The sequence below is a fragment of the Cladophialophora yegresii genome, assembly GCF_000585515.1.
Source record: "Cladophialophora yegresii CBS 114405 chromosome Unknown aczIN-supercont1.2, whole genome shotgun sequence".
NCBI lineage: Eukaryota > Fungi > Ascomycota > Eurotiomycetes > Chaetothyriales > Herpotrichiellaceae > Cladophialophora > Cladophialophora yegresii.
In genome coordinates, this window is record NW_006913046.1 from 253,690 (window position 1) to 269,328 (window position 15,639).

Genomic DNA, 15,639 nt, shown 5'->3' on the forward strand with positions numbered 1-15,639 from the left:
AGAGCGCAGCTGAAGAAGGGAGGCGGTTGTTTGGGCGGCCCATCGGGGCGAAGGTCATCCCTGACCATCAACGCGCAACCACCAGCGCAAGCACTGCGATCGTCCCAGATCGAGTGCATGGTAGGAGATTCGTCTCACAAGGATACTCGAGTGATTGTCCGGGATAAAAACGCGAGTCGCCATCATGACGAGCCTCAATTTCCCCCATTCAACCGCGCCTCTGCGCACCGTCGAGGAAATCCAGTTCGGCCTCTTCTCTGCGAAAGAGACCGAGCGACTCGCGGTCATTGACATCGAATATCCTGAGACGATGTATGTAGAAAATAACAAGAAAGACATGTCTCCCTTGACCATGAGTTTCTAACCGTGTTTGCCGCAGGGATGAGCAGCGCCTCAGACCTCGAGAGAAAGGTCCGAACGATCCTCATCTCGGAACAATCGATCGCAACTTCAAGTGCAGTACTTGTGAGGAGAACATGAACGAGTGCCCCGGTCACTTCGGCGTCATCAAGCTTGCTACTCCCGTCTTCCACTATGGCTTCATGAACAAAGTCAAGAAGATCTTGGAGACGGTCTGCCACAACTGTGGCAAGATCAAGGCGCTTGATGTTGGTCTCTCCACCGATGCAACATGCTCTCATAGCTAATCTTCCCATCTATAGAATGCAGATTTCCAGCAGGCGATCGCGACCCGAGACCCCAAGCGACGGTTCGAAGCAGTATGGCGACTGAGCAAGCCTCGGAACATCTGTGAAGCAGATCCTCCCGAAGACCCCGACCAGCCTTTGAAGGGACCGGCTCCACCCAAACATGGTGGCTGTGGCAATGCCCAGCCTGATATCCGTAGAACTGGCCTTCATCTTTACGCCACATGGAAGCCACGAAAAGGCGATGATGATGAAGATACCACGCCCGACAAGAAGCGAATCTTCCCTCAAGATGTCCTCAATACCTTCCGCACCTTGACCGACGAGACGCTACAGATGATGGGGATCAATCTCGACTATGCCCGCCCAGAGTGGATGATCTTGACTGCTCTCCCCGTGCCTCCTCCTCCAGTCCGCCCCAGCATCAGCGTGGACGGTAGTGGACAGGGACAACGTGGCGAAGATGACTTGACCTTCAAGCTGGGTGATATCATTCGGGCGAACCAAGCCGTGTTGCGGACCGAAGTCGACGGCACACCTGACCACATCAAGGTTGATCTTTGCGATCTTCTGCAGTACCACATTGCCACCTACATGGACAACGAGATCGCTGGCTTGGATAAGGCACAACACAAGAGTGGTCGCCCCATCAAGTCGATACGTGCTCGGCTCAAGGGCAAGGAAGGTCGTCTGCGACAGAATCTGATGGGAAAGCGTGTGGACTTCTCTGCGCGTACCGTCATCACTGGCGACCCCAATCTCTCTCTTGATGAAGTCGGTGTGCCTCGAAGCATCGCTCGAACCTTGACTTTCCCCGAGAGAGTTACTCAGAAGAACATCGACAAACTGAAGAGACTTGTCGCCAATGGACCAAATGAGCATCCTGGTGCGAGATACGTCATTCGAGATTCTGGGGAGCGTATCGATCTGCGACACCACAAGAACGCTTCGGAGATGAATCTTCAGCATGGCTGGATTGTCGAGCGCCATATCCAAGATGGAGATGTCATCCTCTTCAATCGTCAGCCCTCTCTTCACAAAGAGTCCATGATGGGTCATCGCGTGCGTGTCATGCCATATTCGACCTTCCGTCTCAATCTTTCGGTTACTGCGCCCTACAATGCTGATTTCGATGGTGACGAGATGAATTTGCATGTCCCTCAAAGCCAAGAATCTCGAGCCGAGCTTGCAAACCTATGCATGGTTCCACTCAACATTGTATCTCCTCAGCGCAATGCTCCTCTGATGGGTATCATCCAGGATACGCTTTGTGGTATCTACAAGATCTGCCGGCGTGACATCTTCCTGACACGTGAGCAAGTCATGAACATCATGCTCTGGGTTCCTGACTGGGATGGGGTGATTCCTCAGCCTGCGATCATCAAGCCAACACCTCGCTGGACGGGGAAGCAGATGATCAGCATGGTCCTCCCACCTGCCCTCAATCTCGAGAGACTTGATGCCAAGGGTGAAGATCCATATGTGCCAACTAATGACACTGGGCTCATTGTCCTCGAGGGTAATCTCATGTTTGGCGTTCTCAGTAAGAAGTTCGTCGGTACTGGCGCTGGCGGCATCATTCACACCATCTACAACGAGTTCGGATGGGAAACTGCTCTGTCCTTTTTCAACGGCGCACAAACCGTGGTCAACTACTGGCTGTTGCACAACGGTTTCAGCATTGGTATTGGCGATACTGTCCCCGATCCTGATACCGTGCAAAAGATTCAGCATGCAGTTGATACCAAGAAGGCCGAGGTTGAGGATCTTCAAAAGAAGGCAGAGGCAGAGGATCTCGAGCCGTCTCCGGGCATGAATGTCCGTCAGACCTTCGAGAGCAAAGCCATGAATTCCCTCAATCAGGCTCGTGACCAAGCTGGTGCTGCGACCGAAGACAGTCTGAAAGATCTCAATAACGCCATCACCATGGCCCGTGCTGGTTCAAAGGGCTCGACGATCAACATCGCTCAGATGACGGCTATCGTTGGTCAGCAGGCTGTGGAAGGCAAACGTATTCCCTTCGGCTTCAAGTATCGCAGTCTTCCTCATTTTACCAAGGATGATTACTCTGCGCCCTCGAGAGGTTTCGTTGAGAACTCCTACCTTCGTGGGCTGACCCCCACGGAGTTCTTCTTCCACGCCATGGCGGGTCGTGAAGGTCTTATCGACACAGCGGTCAAGACTGCCGAGACTGGGTACATTCAACGTCGACTGGTTAAGGCTCTCGAAGAAGTCACCGTCAAATATGATTCAACCGTCCGCGACTCGCGGGGCAACATCGTTCAATTCATCTACGGCGAAGACGGCCTGGATGGTGCACACATCGAAAATCAGAAAGTCGATATCATCACTATGTCGACCAAAGCTTTCAACGACCGTTACTTTGTGGACATAATGAGTGGCGACGTCTCCATGTGGAAGGGTAGATTGCTACAAGCCAGAGAGATTCAGGGTGACGTTGAGCTGCAGGAAATGTTCGACCTTGAATTTGCGAATTTGAAAGAATGTCAACGGCTACTGCGAAATATGGGCAAAGGGACCGAAGACTCGATGCAATTGCCTCTCAACATCGGCCGCATCATTGATCAGGCCCAGAAGAATTTCAAGATCCGCCGTGGTGACAAGACCGATCTTGATCCCCGTTATGCGCTTACAGCAGTCAACCAACTATTGGAACGTCTTGTCATTGTCCGCGGCGATGACCCTATCTCCAAAGAGGCTCAGGACAATGCGACACTACTCTTGAAGGCTCAACTCCGCTCACGACTGGCGTACAAGCGACTTGTTCTTGAGCATGGCGTCAACAGACTGGCGTTCGACAATATTATCGGTGCAGTTGAGAGTCGCTTCACTGCAGCAAATGCTGCTCCAGGCGAGATGGTCGGCGTCCTAGCTGCTCAATCCATTGGTGAACCTGCCACACAGATGACTCTGAACACCTTCCACTTCACTGGTGTCTCGGCCAAGAACGTCACTCTGGGTGTGCCGCGTCTCAAAGAAATCTTGAACGTGTCGCAGAACATCCGAACCCCGTCGATGTCTGTCTACCAGCTACCAGAAAACACCGGTGACAAGGACGCTGCCAAGCTCCTGCGAAGTCAGATTCAGCACACCAACCTGCGATCTGTGGCAGAGACATGTGAATTGTGGTATGATCCTGATATTCAGAACACCATTATTCCTGAGGATGTCGATATGGTTGATGCATACTTCATCCTTCCGGAAGACGGCGAAGCCGATCTCTCTCTCCACTCCAAGTGGATGCTGCGTGTCATTCTCAGCCGTGCAAAACTTCTCGACAAAGGTCTCGACATCACTCAGGTTGCAGGCAAGATCAAGTCTACATATGGCAAAGACCTCGCCGTCATCTACAGTGACAGAAATGCCGATGAGCAAGTTGTCCGCATTCGTCTCGTTCAGAACTATGGCAAGGATGAAGAAGACGACCGCAAAGAGGACGATGAGATCCTGCGACGTTTCTTGAACGAAATGCTTGACCACCTGACTTTCCACGGTGTTCCTGGTGTGGAGAGAGCCTTCATTGACCAGAAGAGTCGTTCCATCATCAAGCCGGATGGCTCTGTTTTCATGGCAAAGAGTGACCCTGAGTGCAACGAGTATGTGCTTGAGACGACAGGCAGTGCGTTCGCCAAGGTGCTTGCGGTAGAAGGAGTTGACGCCACCCGCACTTATACCAATCGCTTCACTGAGGTCTTTGAGGTGCTCGGCATCGAAGCTACTCGGGCTGCCATCCTACGCGAGTTGACCCAAGTGCTGTCGTTTGACGGTTCTTATGTCAACGCTCGTCACCTGGGCATTCTGTGCGATGTCATGACCTCGCGTGGGTATGTCATGGCCGTCACTCGGCACGGTATCAACAAATCTGACACTGGCGCACTGATGAGAAGTTCCTTCGAACAAACGGTTGAGATCTTGCTTGAGGCTGCGGCCGCTGGTGAATTGGACGACTGCAAGGGTGTCTCGGAGAACATTATCCTTGGTCAACATGCGCCGGTTGGTACCGGAACCATGGAGATACTTTTGGATCAGGCCATGCTGGCCACCCTACCAGCCAGCAGCGGGTACGGACTGGGCGGACCGATTGGTATCAAGACCAGCCAGCAGCTCCTCGAAGGTGCTGCTACTCCCTACGATAGCGGCTCGCCTATGCAGGACAACGGCTACTTGGGTTCTCCCGACTACGGCGCCTCGTTCTCGCCCATTGCAGCTCCTGGTTCAGAGACTCCAGGCGGCTTCACTGACTATCAACCTGGGTTCGGCGGCGCTGGAGGTTTCAGTCCTTACGGGCCACGAAGCCCTGGTGGTTACTCACCTGCCAGTCCGTTCGGTCAGACCAGTCCAACTTCGCCTGGCTTCTCGCCTACTGCCGGTTACTCACCAACGTCTCCGATGTTTGGCGCGACTAGCCCCGGCTTCGGACCGACATCACCGTCGTTCTCGCCAGCAAGTCCTGCCTTTACTCCGACATCGCCTGCGTACTCGCCGACTTCGCCCGGGTATCAGTCACCGACCTCACCGAGTTACTCCCCTACGTCGCCAAATTACTCGCCGACATCTCCGGCTTACGGCTCGCCGACTTCACCCAGCTACTCTCCAACCTCGCCGGCTTTCAGCCCTACATCTCCCACATCGCCTACGTCGCCTGTCTACAGTCCGACATCACCGATGTACAGCCCGACGAGCCCGATGTATGGTGGCGGTGGCAACAAGCAGTCTCCTACGTCGCCGAGCTACTCCCCCACCTCGCCAACTTACAGTCCCACTAGCCCGTCCTCGCCAACCAGTCCATCGTACTCGCCTACGAGCCCGGTGTACAATGCTTCTCCGCGAAGTCCTCAGGCTAGGAACCAGTCTCCTACTAGCCCTCAATACTCGCCAAACAGTCCACAGTATTCGCCAACTTCTCCAAAGGAGGATTGATGCCTCTTTGTACTACCACATGACGACAATGTCAATTCAAAACGCACAAGTCAGAAAACCAAAGACGAACGACGGATCCATTAACTTGACCTTCTATCGTCGGCTTCGGATTCTGATACAGGCGGCTACTTGTTTTTCTCGCGATGCTTTTCATGGCCACTAAATTGCTCCCTGCGGAAGGAGGAGTCTTTGTACTGCTCCGCCGCATGTTCCGGCCGCCAATGTTCTCTACACCAAAAACAAACACTTGCGCATTAGCGACGGCGTTGGATGGTTTATCACGTGTGCTTCTTCTTCGACCAGACTCGAACATATTACCTTGCTTGCAATACGGGGAGGATAGAGACATTTCACTGGACGAGTGAAGAGCAGAATGAAGCGTCTTTCGGAAGATGAATTTGCATAAGGGTGGCTGGGGGTTGGTGATGATTATCAAGTGGCCGGAGTGGCAGCATGACACAGCATTGATTATGGCGATGGGCAGAAGGTCTAGCTGGCCAGGGGACGCGTAGTATGCGACGGTGCGCTGACCGATGTCGGGCAGGGAGGCCAGAAAAGCGAGTCTGCAACTGCAACTGTACTCCAACATAAAGATAGAACGTTCCTCGAAGGTGGCGGGCAGGCGGTACAGCCTCGCGAGAATGCACTTCAGGATGAGCAATGAACTGTAATCCCAGGTGACAACACCAACAACTGCCGATAATTAGCTGGCAAGGGGGTTTTTCAGGATGCCTCAGTGTCGTGCTCCGAGCTTGCCATTGATACATGCCGCTTGAGATGGGGTCAAGACATGAGTGTTAAGCTGGGTCGCTGGACGATGAGGCCTTAACCACGGCTGCCCAGTCACAGCTTCGGGCACGTATTAACGCTTCTGCAGTACGTCAATCTCAGCATCCATTGCCCGTGCAACCCCTCGATCGCGCGCCGCGAACCGGACCCTGATGCGGCAAGGCGCAGCATGATCACGCAAACATGAGGGGAGTCGCGGGGTCTAAGCAGCAAGACGGCGATAGGTCTGAAAGTATTATATATCGCGCCTCGTCGTCCTGAAGAGCCTGATTCCGAGAATTCGTGAGACAAGCGGCAAGAAGTCGAATCTGAGGTCCCATCGTCGTGAAAGGCACCGTCTTGACTCTCGATTACCCACCATGGCTGCGACACACACCGGCATCACGGAGCAAGTGCTCTCCTATCAAGCCCCGGATCCCCCAGTCCAGGAATTCGAACCACCCACGGACCGAGCCTTCTTCGCCGACCCGGACAAGAAGTCGCTTCTCTCGGCAGCCAGAGAACTCCGCAAGTTGACGCCCTACATTGGCACCGAGCTCGTGGGGATCCAGCTGAGTCAACTTACGGACAAGCAGAAGGATGAGTTGGCCTTGTTGGTGGCCGAAGTACGGGCAACTTTGACTTGATGTACTGTGTCGACAAGGGCCTCTGCTGACGTGGGGGCCCAGCGAGGCGTCGTCTTCTTCCGAGACCAGGATCTGACGCTCGATCAACAATACGAGCTGAATGCGCATTATGGGATTGTAAGGACCGCGTGGTACTCGATACGGAGTATACGACCCGCGAAACTGGATGCTGACTGCTGGACATGAAGCAAGACCGCGACCCGAACCAACAAGACCCCAAGCACGTCACCATCCTCGGCCGCAACAGCGACATCCGCAAATACGGCGACTACGGCGGCGAATACCACTGCGACCACTCCTTCGAGGCCAACCCACCCGCGTACACCATGCTGCGGATGATCCGAACCCCGCAGGCGGGCGGCGACACGCTCTTCACGAGCCAGACGGCGCTGTACGACAAACTGAGCCCGGTCTTCCAGAAGATGTTTGATGGGCTGCACGCCATTCACAGCTCCGAGGTTTTTGCCGCCTCTCCTGCCTGCTTGCTGGTGGCATCAGGCTGACATGTCCAAAACAGGCGAGCTTCATCAACTCGATAAACAACGGGTATCAGCCCTTCCGGGGCCCCGTGCGTCGTGAGCACCCCTTGGTAAGTCTTCCTACATACACACTGTATTCGGCATGTCCTCAAACCTTGTCCCACAGGTCCGCGTCCACCCCGTCACGAAAGTCAAATCGCTCTACTACAACCCGACCTTCATCGTGCACCTGCGGGAACTCAAGGGCCAGGAATCAACGCACATGCTGAATTTCCTACGCGAGCACCTCCACGCGGCTGACGACCTCACCGTGCGCTGGAAATGGACGCCCGGGGCCGTGGCGTTCTGGGATAATCGCGTCGTCGCCCACCGCGCGATCCCCGGCGGCTATGATCCGAGTACACGCGAGGGGAAACGGACGGCGGTCTTTGGCGAGAAGCCAGTGCCGGTAATAGAGGGCGACGGGAGCGAGACTCTTAGCCAGCGGATTTGGAGGTTGGGTGGGGAGGAGGCGAGTTTTGAGGAGACCAAGCTGTATTTTAATAGTCCGTTGGTGTGATCTGAGGCCTAGCAGCATAGAGGACGAAGACTGTGGACAGTCCTGCGCCTCCCAGGGTGGAAGGAAGGGCGATTGTCGGTCCTTCATCACCTCTAGATCTCTGCGCGTGTGGTTTCCTTAAGGAGGTGGTGGTGGTCACAGTCGTCGGGCAATCCTCCTCCAGATCTGGAGGGGCTGTGAGATTAGCCAGATACCTACTCCGTACCTGGTAGCAGATGGGAACTGTGCGAAATCCTCCGCCCCCCTCGCCAGAGGGGGTGCGAGTGTCTCTCTGACCCTTCATCACTTCTAGACCTCCACATCTGGTTTCCTCGGGGCGAGCTTTCCAGTCGTTCGCCCTTCCCTTCATCACGTTCTAATCTCCCCGTGTGTGGTGTCATCAAGGTGACCTCCACGGCCTTCCGCGCGATCCTACTCCTGCTCCTTCTCTTCCTTCTGCTCTCTGTTCTCGAATCCAGTCCCGACCGACCTCATAACCCGTGGCTAGATTTGGACAAACTTCTTCGCTTGTCGCATATACACCCCATTCCCTGATCCGCCTCCTCCTCGCCTTGACGACGATTTCAGGGCAAAAGTACGAGCGCACCTACAACAGCTGTTCTGCAAAGTTCCGGCCCGACGCGTGTGCTACCATCTCAAACGTATTAGGTCTATGCATGCGTATGTATGTATCCAAGAGGTCGAGCGGCTGAACCGCACCTCGTTTCACTGCACACGATATGACCGGCCGAACCTGCGGATGTCCTTGTCGCTGGTAAATATCACTCGCCTCAGTACGGATTCTTTGACTCTTAGGGTACGAGGACGCGAAGGGCAACCTGGACAAATCTCATTTGAATGTGCGCCGTACTTCCCTCTAGGAACGGAAACCGCAGTCTCTTCGAACGTCGGCAGACCTGAAAGAGCAAGACCCCCCACTCAGAGCGCCACTGATACGACCCTAAAGTTGAACATACAATTCGGGAGGCTTCCTGTGTTTTCCATGTCGAGGAACCCTTCGAAATCCACTGTGCCACCACCGCCGCTGTTGCAGGCCGCCGCGTTCGCAATCGCTCCAGCTATATCAATGCTTGCGGTATCCTGCAACGCGAAGATGTTGTTGCCCTGCAAGGCCTTGTCTATCACATTGCCGTTGTCGTGGTCGATGCCGTTGATTCTAAACAACGCGCACCCTCCTGACACGCTGAACCCGTTCTCGGCGCGACACACGCCGCCTGGCTTACCTGGAGCGTCGAACAACTCGGTCGTGTCGATGGTGACGTCGTAGCCCATGGTGGTGAGCACGGAGCTGACAATCCAGTTCTGCAGCTGCTTCCTCATCTGATCTCGCAGGTCTGCGCGTTGGGGCACATCGTCGAGAAAGACACCGTGGTACGCGTTCAGGAAGGCAAAGGTGCTGCGGATGGCGTCTCTGTCGACAAGCTGAGGGTCCTTGGTTGGTCCGAAGATCTGGGCGAGGATATTCTCGAGCCGCTTCTGCGTGCCGGAGACGACGTTGGCCAGCTGCTGGCTCAACTGCTCTTCTGTGGCCGAGACTTGTTGGTCGATTGCTTGATTCGAGGAGATGACGCTGGCAACGTCATTGGAATCGTCCTTGAGGTCTGACTTGGTGGCTTTGATCACGAGGCGGATCTTCTTCATGAATGTGGCAGCCGCTTTGATTTCACCGCCTATTGGAAGCTATGGATAGATCTGTTAGAACAAACATTCACATGACTACAACTAGGAGTACAAGGGGGAACGGGGAAGTGAGAGTAGAGCTTATGCCTCATCCCGACAGACTTTCGGTCTTGACAATCCCGGCTGGAGGTAACGGACAACTTACAATGTCTGTGACGAGATCGGCAATGAGGTTAAACACAGCCAGACCAATGGATTGCTTCTTTGGCGCCAGGGCGGATACCATGGTGTTGATGAAGTTTGCGCTGTTGATCGCATCGGCAGCATCTTGAATGGCATCGTGATGGTTCTGCAGCCCCTGCCACAAGTTGATGTAATTCTGCACAACGAACCCGGCTCGGGGGTCGATAAAGTTGGCGCAGAACGTGCCTTGCAAGCCGTCAAAGTTACAATCCGTCGCCGCATCTGGGTTGTTCTGACTGGGAACACTGCAGGGCGGCAGCGACCGAGTCGGGGTGCCGAAGAAGGAGCAGTCGAATCCCTCGAACGGATTTTCGGTAGGTGTGTCCTGCGAGACGAAGAACTTTGGGAAATTGTCCTGCGTGCCAAACTGGTTGATGAAGCCCACGAGGAATTCGTCGATGGCGAAGGCGTCCCAGTTCGCTTTGGTCAGGTCGCCGGCTCCGCACGCCGTTACGGGGTCCTCAAAGGTGAAGCATGATGTTTGTCGTTCCACAAGAGGCGCGTTGATCGTGCCGTTGGAGGTGACTGCCTGCGCGCCGCCGATGGCTGAGGCGGCAAGCAAAGGCAGTGCTGAATGCATGGTTTGATGCTTCGCGGAAAGTGGGTGGAGGGTTGTCCAGAGTGCAAAGTGGAAAAGAAAGGCCTGGCGTGTGAGGGATGGAGGTGAGGTTATCTTGTGAGCAGCATTGTACAAGCAGGAGAGTATTGCCGTTGCCATGTTCCCATTGGCCTGGACACTGCCCATACCCAGTGCAACGGTTGCGCGAAATTGATCTCAGCTTGGCTCTAGCCCAGCATGCTCGTTACAGCCGGCCGGCGACATGGAGTCATTTGAGTAAGCATCCATACTTGGTACCTTAGGACAATGCTCTCCACATAGCGTAGGGCTGCGCTGACCCGATGATATGGCATCGCTTTCTCCTCGTTTCCGAGCTCGGATGAATAAGGGTGGATCTCGGCCAGAGAGATTTCCCTCCAGGGCGGCGGTCGTTGGAAGTGGATACGATTGCCTCGTCTCGACTGTCGAAGAATAGAAAGTGAAAAGCCCTTCTTGATTACTCCGTACACCCCATGTGCCTGATATAAAGGTGAGAGCCAAGCCTTTAGAGCAATTTGTTCTTGACTCTTGATTACTTCCCAAATCCGGCAGGTGGACATGAGCTGAGACATCCACGGTACCTGCTCGGCGCGGTACATTGCGGGCGGTAGACGGAGATCGGAGCCATGCGCAGAGGTAGGGAAGTGCTGCAATCCGGCTTGCATAAGCAGCCATAGGACGTTTGATCTCCTCACAGAATGGTGAGGCTGCACCGTGTGAAGAGAACACACTAGGCAGAAGGCGATTGAGTCAGCAAGCCATGGTCGATTGTAAACAATTTTCGGTAAATCGCTTACACTGATTCGTCTCCACACCGGACACGCCGTGCAAAAGCTGCCACTTAGCCCCTTGGAATCAACAAGTCAGATGTACACCCCTAAACCAGGTCGTCCTTTGACGGCCTATATCTGTCATAGGATGTCCGTGACTGAGCGTCACCCGAAGCTCTCAGACACCTTCTTCCCCAGGTGACTGTTGTCGCTCCTTACCAACTGATTACAATCTACATCTTCCACGCATACTCGCGACGACAGAGCCGCGTCCTGCCTCGGCGATTATGGAGCCTCTTCGACACCTCCTCCTGCCAGCGCGGCACGATAGGAACGGCAGCACAGGTTCTGGGGTGGCATTCTTGACACAGCCATCGACATCCGCACCTGAACAACTGCGCAATGCCAAGGCGAAGGCGAGAGCAGCGCCAAAAGCCTGCCGGGTGCTTGTAAGAGTTGTCGCGCTGGCTATGGCAGCCTCAATCATCGGCGTTCTCTCTCATGCCACGGTCGTCTGGTTCTCCACGAGGAATGTCGTCCAACAGCAAGAGAAGGGGGGTCGCCAACGAGCGTGGCCGAATCATATAGACGGCTGGCCCACTTGGGTAATGCTCGGAGCCGCAGTGATCGCTGTGGTGGTGCAGATACTATCGTTGTTCACATTCTGCGGCGCGGTGCGTTGTCAGATTTCCGCTCATCGTCACAAGCTCAGCTCTAACTTCGCGTGCTTCCTCTCCAGGTGCGTAAACTCCGCGAAACTCGTCTGCACAGCTGGGCCGTGTTCGGCACTTCACTGCTTGGCATCGTGGCCTGGGTGGTGGCCGCTGCGTACTTCAAATGGCAAGACAGCCGTGGGAAGAAAAGCTGGGATTTGTGGTCCTGGTCGTGCAGACATAAGTCGTTGGACAACAGCAAGATGTCCTTCGAAACAATGTGCGCCGAGATGGTGAGTCAGGCGGTCTTCACTTGAGTGTTGGCAAGGTCGTCTTGATTTAGGGGAGCATCCTGTGCTGATTGTGTCGTCCGCCAGAAATATACTTGGTACGCCTCCATCGTCGTGGCGGTGTTGGAACTCGTGAGTGTCGGCCTATTCGGGCATATCCTGTACCGAGCACCGAAGGGTGGGCCAGGGTACAGCAGGATCACAGTGTCGCATATTTGAGCGGGCCGGCACTATGCACTGTATATCATCGCAGATTGTCCAAGTGTAGGGGGCTGATACCACGAACACTGACCAGCGAAGTACGGCGACTATAGTACACGTGGCTGTGTGATGGTGATCATGTTGACGACCGAGGGGGATCGCTCAGTGGTGAAAACGTGCCGAATCATTGGAAAAGGTCTGTCTTTTGGTGCAGTGTTGAGGACATGAGAACGTGCTAGTCTGGCTGCACCTGTGTCGACGCCATATCGGACTGCCAGACGCAGAGCACAGATGCAAAGTTCCCGGTGCCGGTCGCAAAGGGTCCGCGAATCTGGCAGTACACCATTCCGGCATCAGGTTATTGTAGAGGAGTGTTCAGGTTGCGCCTCGAAGAGCCATCAGTCCCAGGATCTGGACCTCGAGGTCTTCCGATCCGTTGGAGCTGGAGCCATAGTCTCCATTCGCATTGGCAGTTGATCGACCTGGAGAAGTGGCAGCCCTCAATTTATAGACCTTCCTGATCCGCTCGACGTCTGCCACTTTCCCAAATATGGCATCACTAAAGGCACATTCTTGTCCTTTGATATTCGCTGACAGATGTTGGCTGACACTTTCTAGCGTAATTTCAGGGCTCGTAGCGACCTTGAGTACGAGCAAGTTCTTTGTTGTTTCGCTCACCCCGAATCTGCGGAAAGCCTCGCCAATCTGCAAGCGTCAACTTTGACAGCACTGCATCTAGAAGTAGAGATCGAACTCACATTGTTATTAGGACTCAACGAGAAGACGGTCTCGGAATGGACGTTCCGTGACTTCAGCCGATCATGGAGATAGTCGTTCATGGCACGGAAAGCCGCGGCGAGGACGTGTTTCGTGGAGACGACCTGCATTGACAGTGGATGTGAACATTGAGCCACCGAGCTGCAAGGTGGAACGTCTTCGCCTACCATGTTTGCATCGATAAAGGCGTACTCGAAGTCAGCATTGCCAGCTAGTAATTGCTCCTTCAGAAAGGGCGCATTTTCCAGGTCCGTGTACACGGCCACGTAGAGCGCCAGTCCCGGCGGCATGTGGGCCAAGTTGATCTTTGCGACCATGGTGATAGATTCTGGCTCAAATACGTCGAGTTGTTGGGGACTACTGAGACGAAGTCATCGAAGCAATGAGGAAAAGTTCATCTTGATGGATGTCTGGATTCGAGGTCCGGTTCAAGATGGTCGCCGGAAGAATGAAATTCCGACGCCAGAACTAAAAATCAGTCCATCCTCACCGCGGGTTTGTCGGCCTGTCTACCTTATGTACTCCGGTTACAGCGAAGTAGGACTCATGATGTTTCGCTTGAGTTGACTGACGAGCGACAACGCAACCTACACTGGAGCCTCTTCCATGTAGCCTGCTAGAGCAGGTGTGAGAGAATCCTGTCGCGAACATGGACCCGGTTTGTACGTGTGTGTTGAAGCAATACAATGGGGGGCCACTTCAGCACACAGCGCTTTCAACAACGGGGGTGGCAGAGATTTGCACGACATAACGACATTTCCTGGGCAGGGGCTGGTGAATCAGGCATTGAAATAAACCCGAAAGTATCTGGAATCCTCCCCACTCTCGAGCACATCCACCTACCTGGAGCCATACGCACCAGGTATGTCCGGAGAGACAGTCCTATGTCCTCGATAAAGCTCCCCGTGATGGCTCTCCTGGATTCACAGCATCCGCGGATTACAACTTTTCAAACACCGCCACCACAGCCTCTGCAGTGGACCTCGCGCTTTGCGGGTTCATCCCCGTCACGACCCGGCCGTCCGTGACATGGAAGTCGTCCCACACGCCATCAGCCCGAACATCTACGTGTTGAGGGTGGTTAGCAAGTGTGCATAGCAGCCATGCCTCAATCTCGATTGCGTCGTACTGGGACCTAAGAAGGAACTCACATTTCGCACCCAACTTGGCTGCCCACTCGTCAATCAGGGGTTCGCCCCAGCTCCGGATCGGCTCCATGATGTGCATGTCATATTCGCCTTGAGTGGTGAAACCCGTGATGGTCTTGCCCTTGATAATGGAGTCTCCTGTCGTGGGATCGATCACGCCGGCGTATATGGCCTCTCCATGGCACCTGAGGTCGGACATATCAGCGTTCAGGCAGTTTCAGCCTCGTTACCTGTTTCGAAGTTGCTGGAATAGCAAGCATGAGCGAAGCGGAGGCGGAAGGCAGAAGGCGGAAGGTAAGATTAAGGTTGAGGTTGAGACCGAGAACGAGAAAGGGGGGCAGGGGAGGAAGGTGAGATTGAGATTGAAGTTGAGACTCAGGACGGGCAGGAGAAGGTAGCACCTACACAGCAGAAACCACACCCCCCTGTGTCCAAACATCCGTCGCAATCTTATGCAGCCCCTTCGTATGAGGATAGTCAATCAGAGCGGCATGTCCGGCACTGGCGAAGAAGATGCCGTACTACAGTAATTCCCGCACCGTTAGCTTCACAGAGCCACGCCAAGTGGTCCCCGGCAAGGACTCAAGAACCAACACATACGCACGTACCTTCTTCCCATCGACACTGTGGACATCCGGCATATTATCCAGCTTCCGCCGGAACTCCGAGTCCCTATCCTCCCACTCCTTCCTGTCCTCGCCGCTCAGAAAACTCTCCTGCAGACTCAGCCAGTCGGGCACGTAGGTGCCCTTTTCTGAAACGAGGTCGACTTCGAACCCATGCGCCTTGAAGACTTGGTACGGGTGGAGGGCTTCGCTGATGAACATGTCCGTGGGGTTCCCGTCGTGCAGGGGCGCTGTGGCCGAGGTGACGGCGATGATGGCGCGATGGGGGAGAGGCATGGTGGCTAACAATAGACTGACTACTGGTGGATCGATTGGCGGATCAAACGAAGCTTGGAGGTTCCGTCCGGCAAGGGTTTCTTATTGCAATCTTGCTCTCTCTTGCAGTAGGCACGCCTGATTTTCCAGCATTTGCAGCATGAGATCCGAGGGCGGATGGATCGAGGTATTTATCCACACAAACGGCACTGCACGGCTCGCCCTCCTCAGTGCTACTTATCCACCTACCCTGGCGGTGTCCATTTTTGATCGTGCTCTTCGTGGATCATTCGCCTCCCGTCGAGGAAATGGACGCCTCAAGAAGTAGTTGACAAAGCGTGCAGACCTTGTTCCCGCGCTCAACACCAAACGTTTGAATCATGAGAAGGTGTGAGGCCTGAGAGGACGAGGCCGGCC

At 54.6% G+C, this 15,639-nt stretch overlaps 5 protein-coding genes across 5 annotated transcripts; 2 read left to right on the forward strand and 3 right to left on the reverse strand.

The window, feature by feature from the left end:
* Window positions 1–184: 184 nt before the first annotated feature.
* Window positions 185–5,588, forward strand: A1O7_02010 (DNA-directed RNA polymerase II subunit RPB1; the record flags this gene model as incomplete). The annotated part of the gene is made up of 3 exons (XM_007756046.1): window positions 185–312; window positions 380–608; window positions 663–5,588. The coding sequence occupies 3 exons, from the start codon at window positions 185–187 to the stop codon at window positions 5,586–5,588; spliced, it is 5,283 nt and encodes a 1,760-aa protein (XP_007754236.1).
* Window positions 5,589–6,736: 1,148 nt separating this feature from the next.
* A1O7_02011 (uncharacterized protein) lies at window positions 6,737–8,041 on the forward strand (the record flags this gene model as incomplete). The annotated part of the gene is made up of 5 exons (XM_007756047.1): window positions 6,737–6,982; window positions 7,046–7,120; window positions 7,192–7,461; window positions 7,521–7,592; window positions 7,649–8,041. 5 exons carry the CDS (start codon window positions 6,737–6,739, stop codon window positions 8,039–8,041), a joined length of 1,056 nt encoding a protein of 351 aa, XP_007754237.1.
* A 918-nt stretch (window positions 8,042–8,959) lies between these two features.
* A1O7_02012 (uncharacterized protein) lies at window positions 8,960–10,484 on the reverse strand (the record flags this gene model as incomplete). Its single annotated transcript, XM_007756048.1, has 2 exons — window positions 8,960–9,721; window positions 9,867–10,484. 2 exons carry the CDS (start codon window positions 10,482–10,484, stop codon window positions 8,960–8,962), a joined length of 1,380 nt encoding a protein of 459 aa, XP_007754238.1.
* A 2,307-nt stretch (window positions 10,485–12,791) lies between these two features.
* On the reverse strand, window positions 12,792–13,510 carry A1O7_02013 (uncharacterized protein; the record flags this gene model as incomplete). Its single annotated transcript, XM_007756049.1, has 3 exons — window positions 12,792–13,121; window positions 13,175–13,297; window positions 13,361–13,510. 3 exons carry the CDS (start codon window positions 13,508–13,510, stop codon window positions 12,792–12,794), a joined length of 603 nt encoding a protein of 200 aa, XP_007754239.1.
* A 622-nt stretch (window positions 13,511–14,132) lies between these two features.
* Window positions 14,133–15,243, reverse strand: A1O7_02014 (uncharacterized protein; the record flags this gene model as incomplete). Its single annotated transcript, XM_007756050.1, has 4 exons — window positions 14,133–14,257; window positions 14,345–14,526; window positions 14,747–14,862; window positions 14,950–15,243. The coding sequence occupies 4 exons, from the start codon at window positions 15,241–15,243 to the stop codon at window positions 14,133–14,135; spliced, it is 717 nt and encodes a 238-aa protein (XP_007754240.1).
* Between the last annotated feature and the right edge of the window lie 396 nt (window positions 15,244–15,639).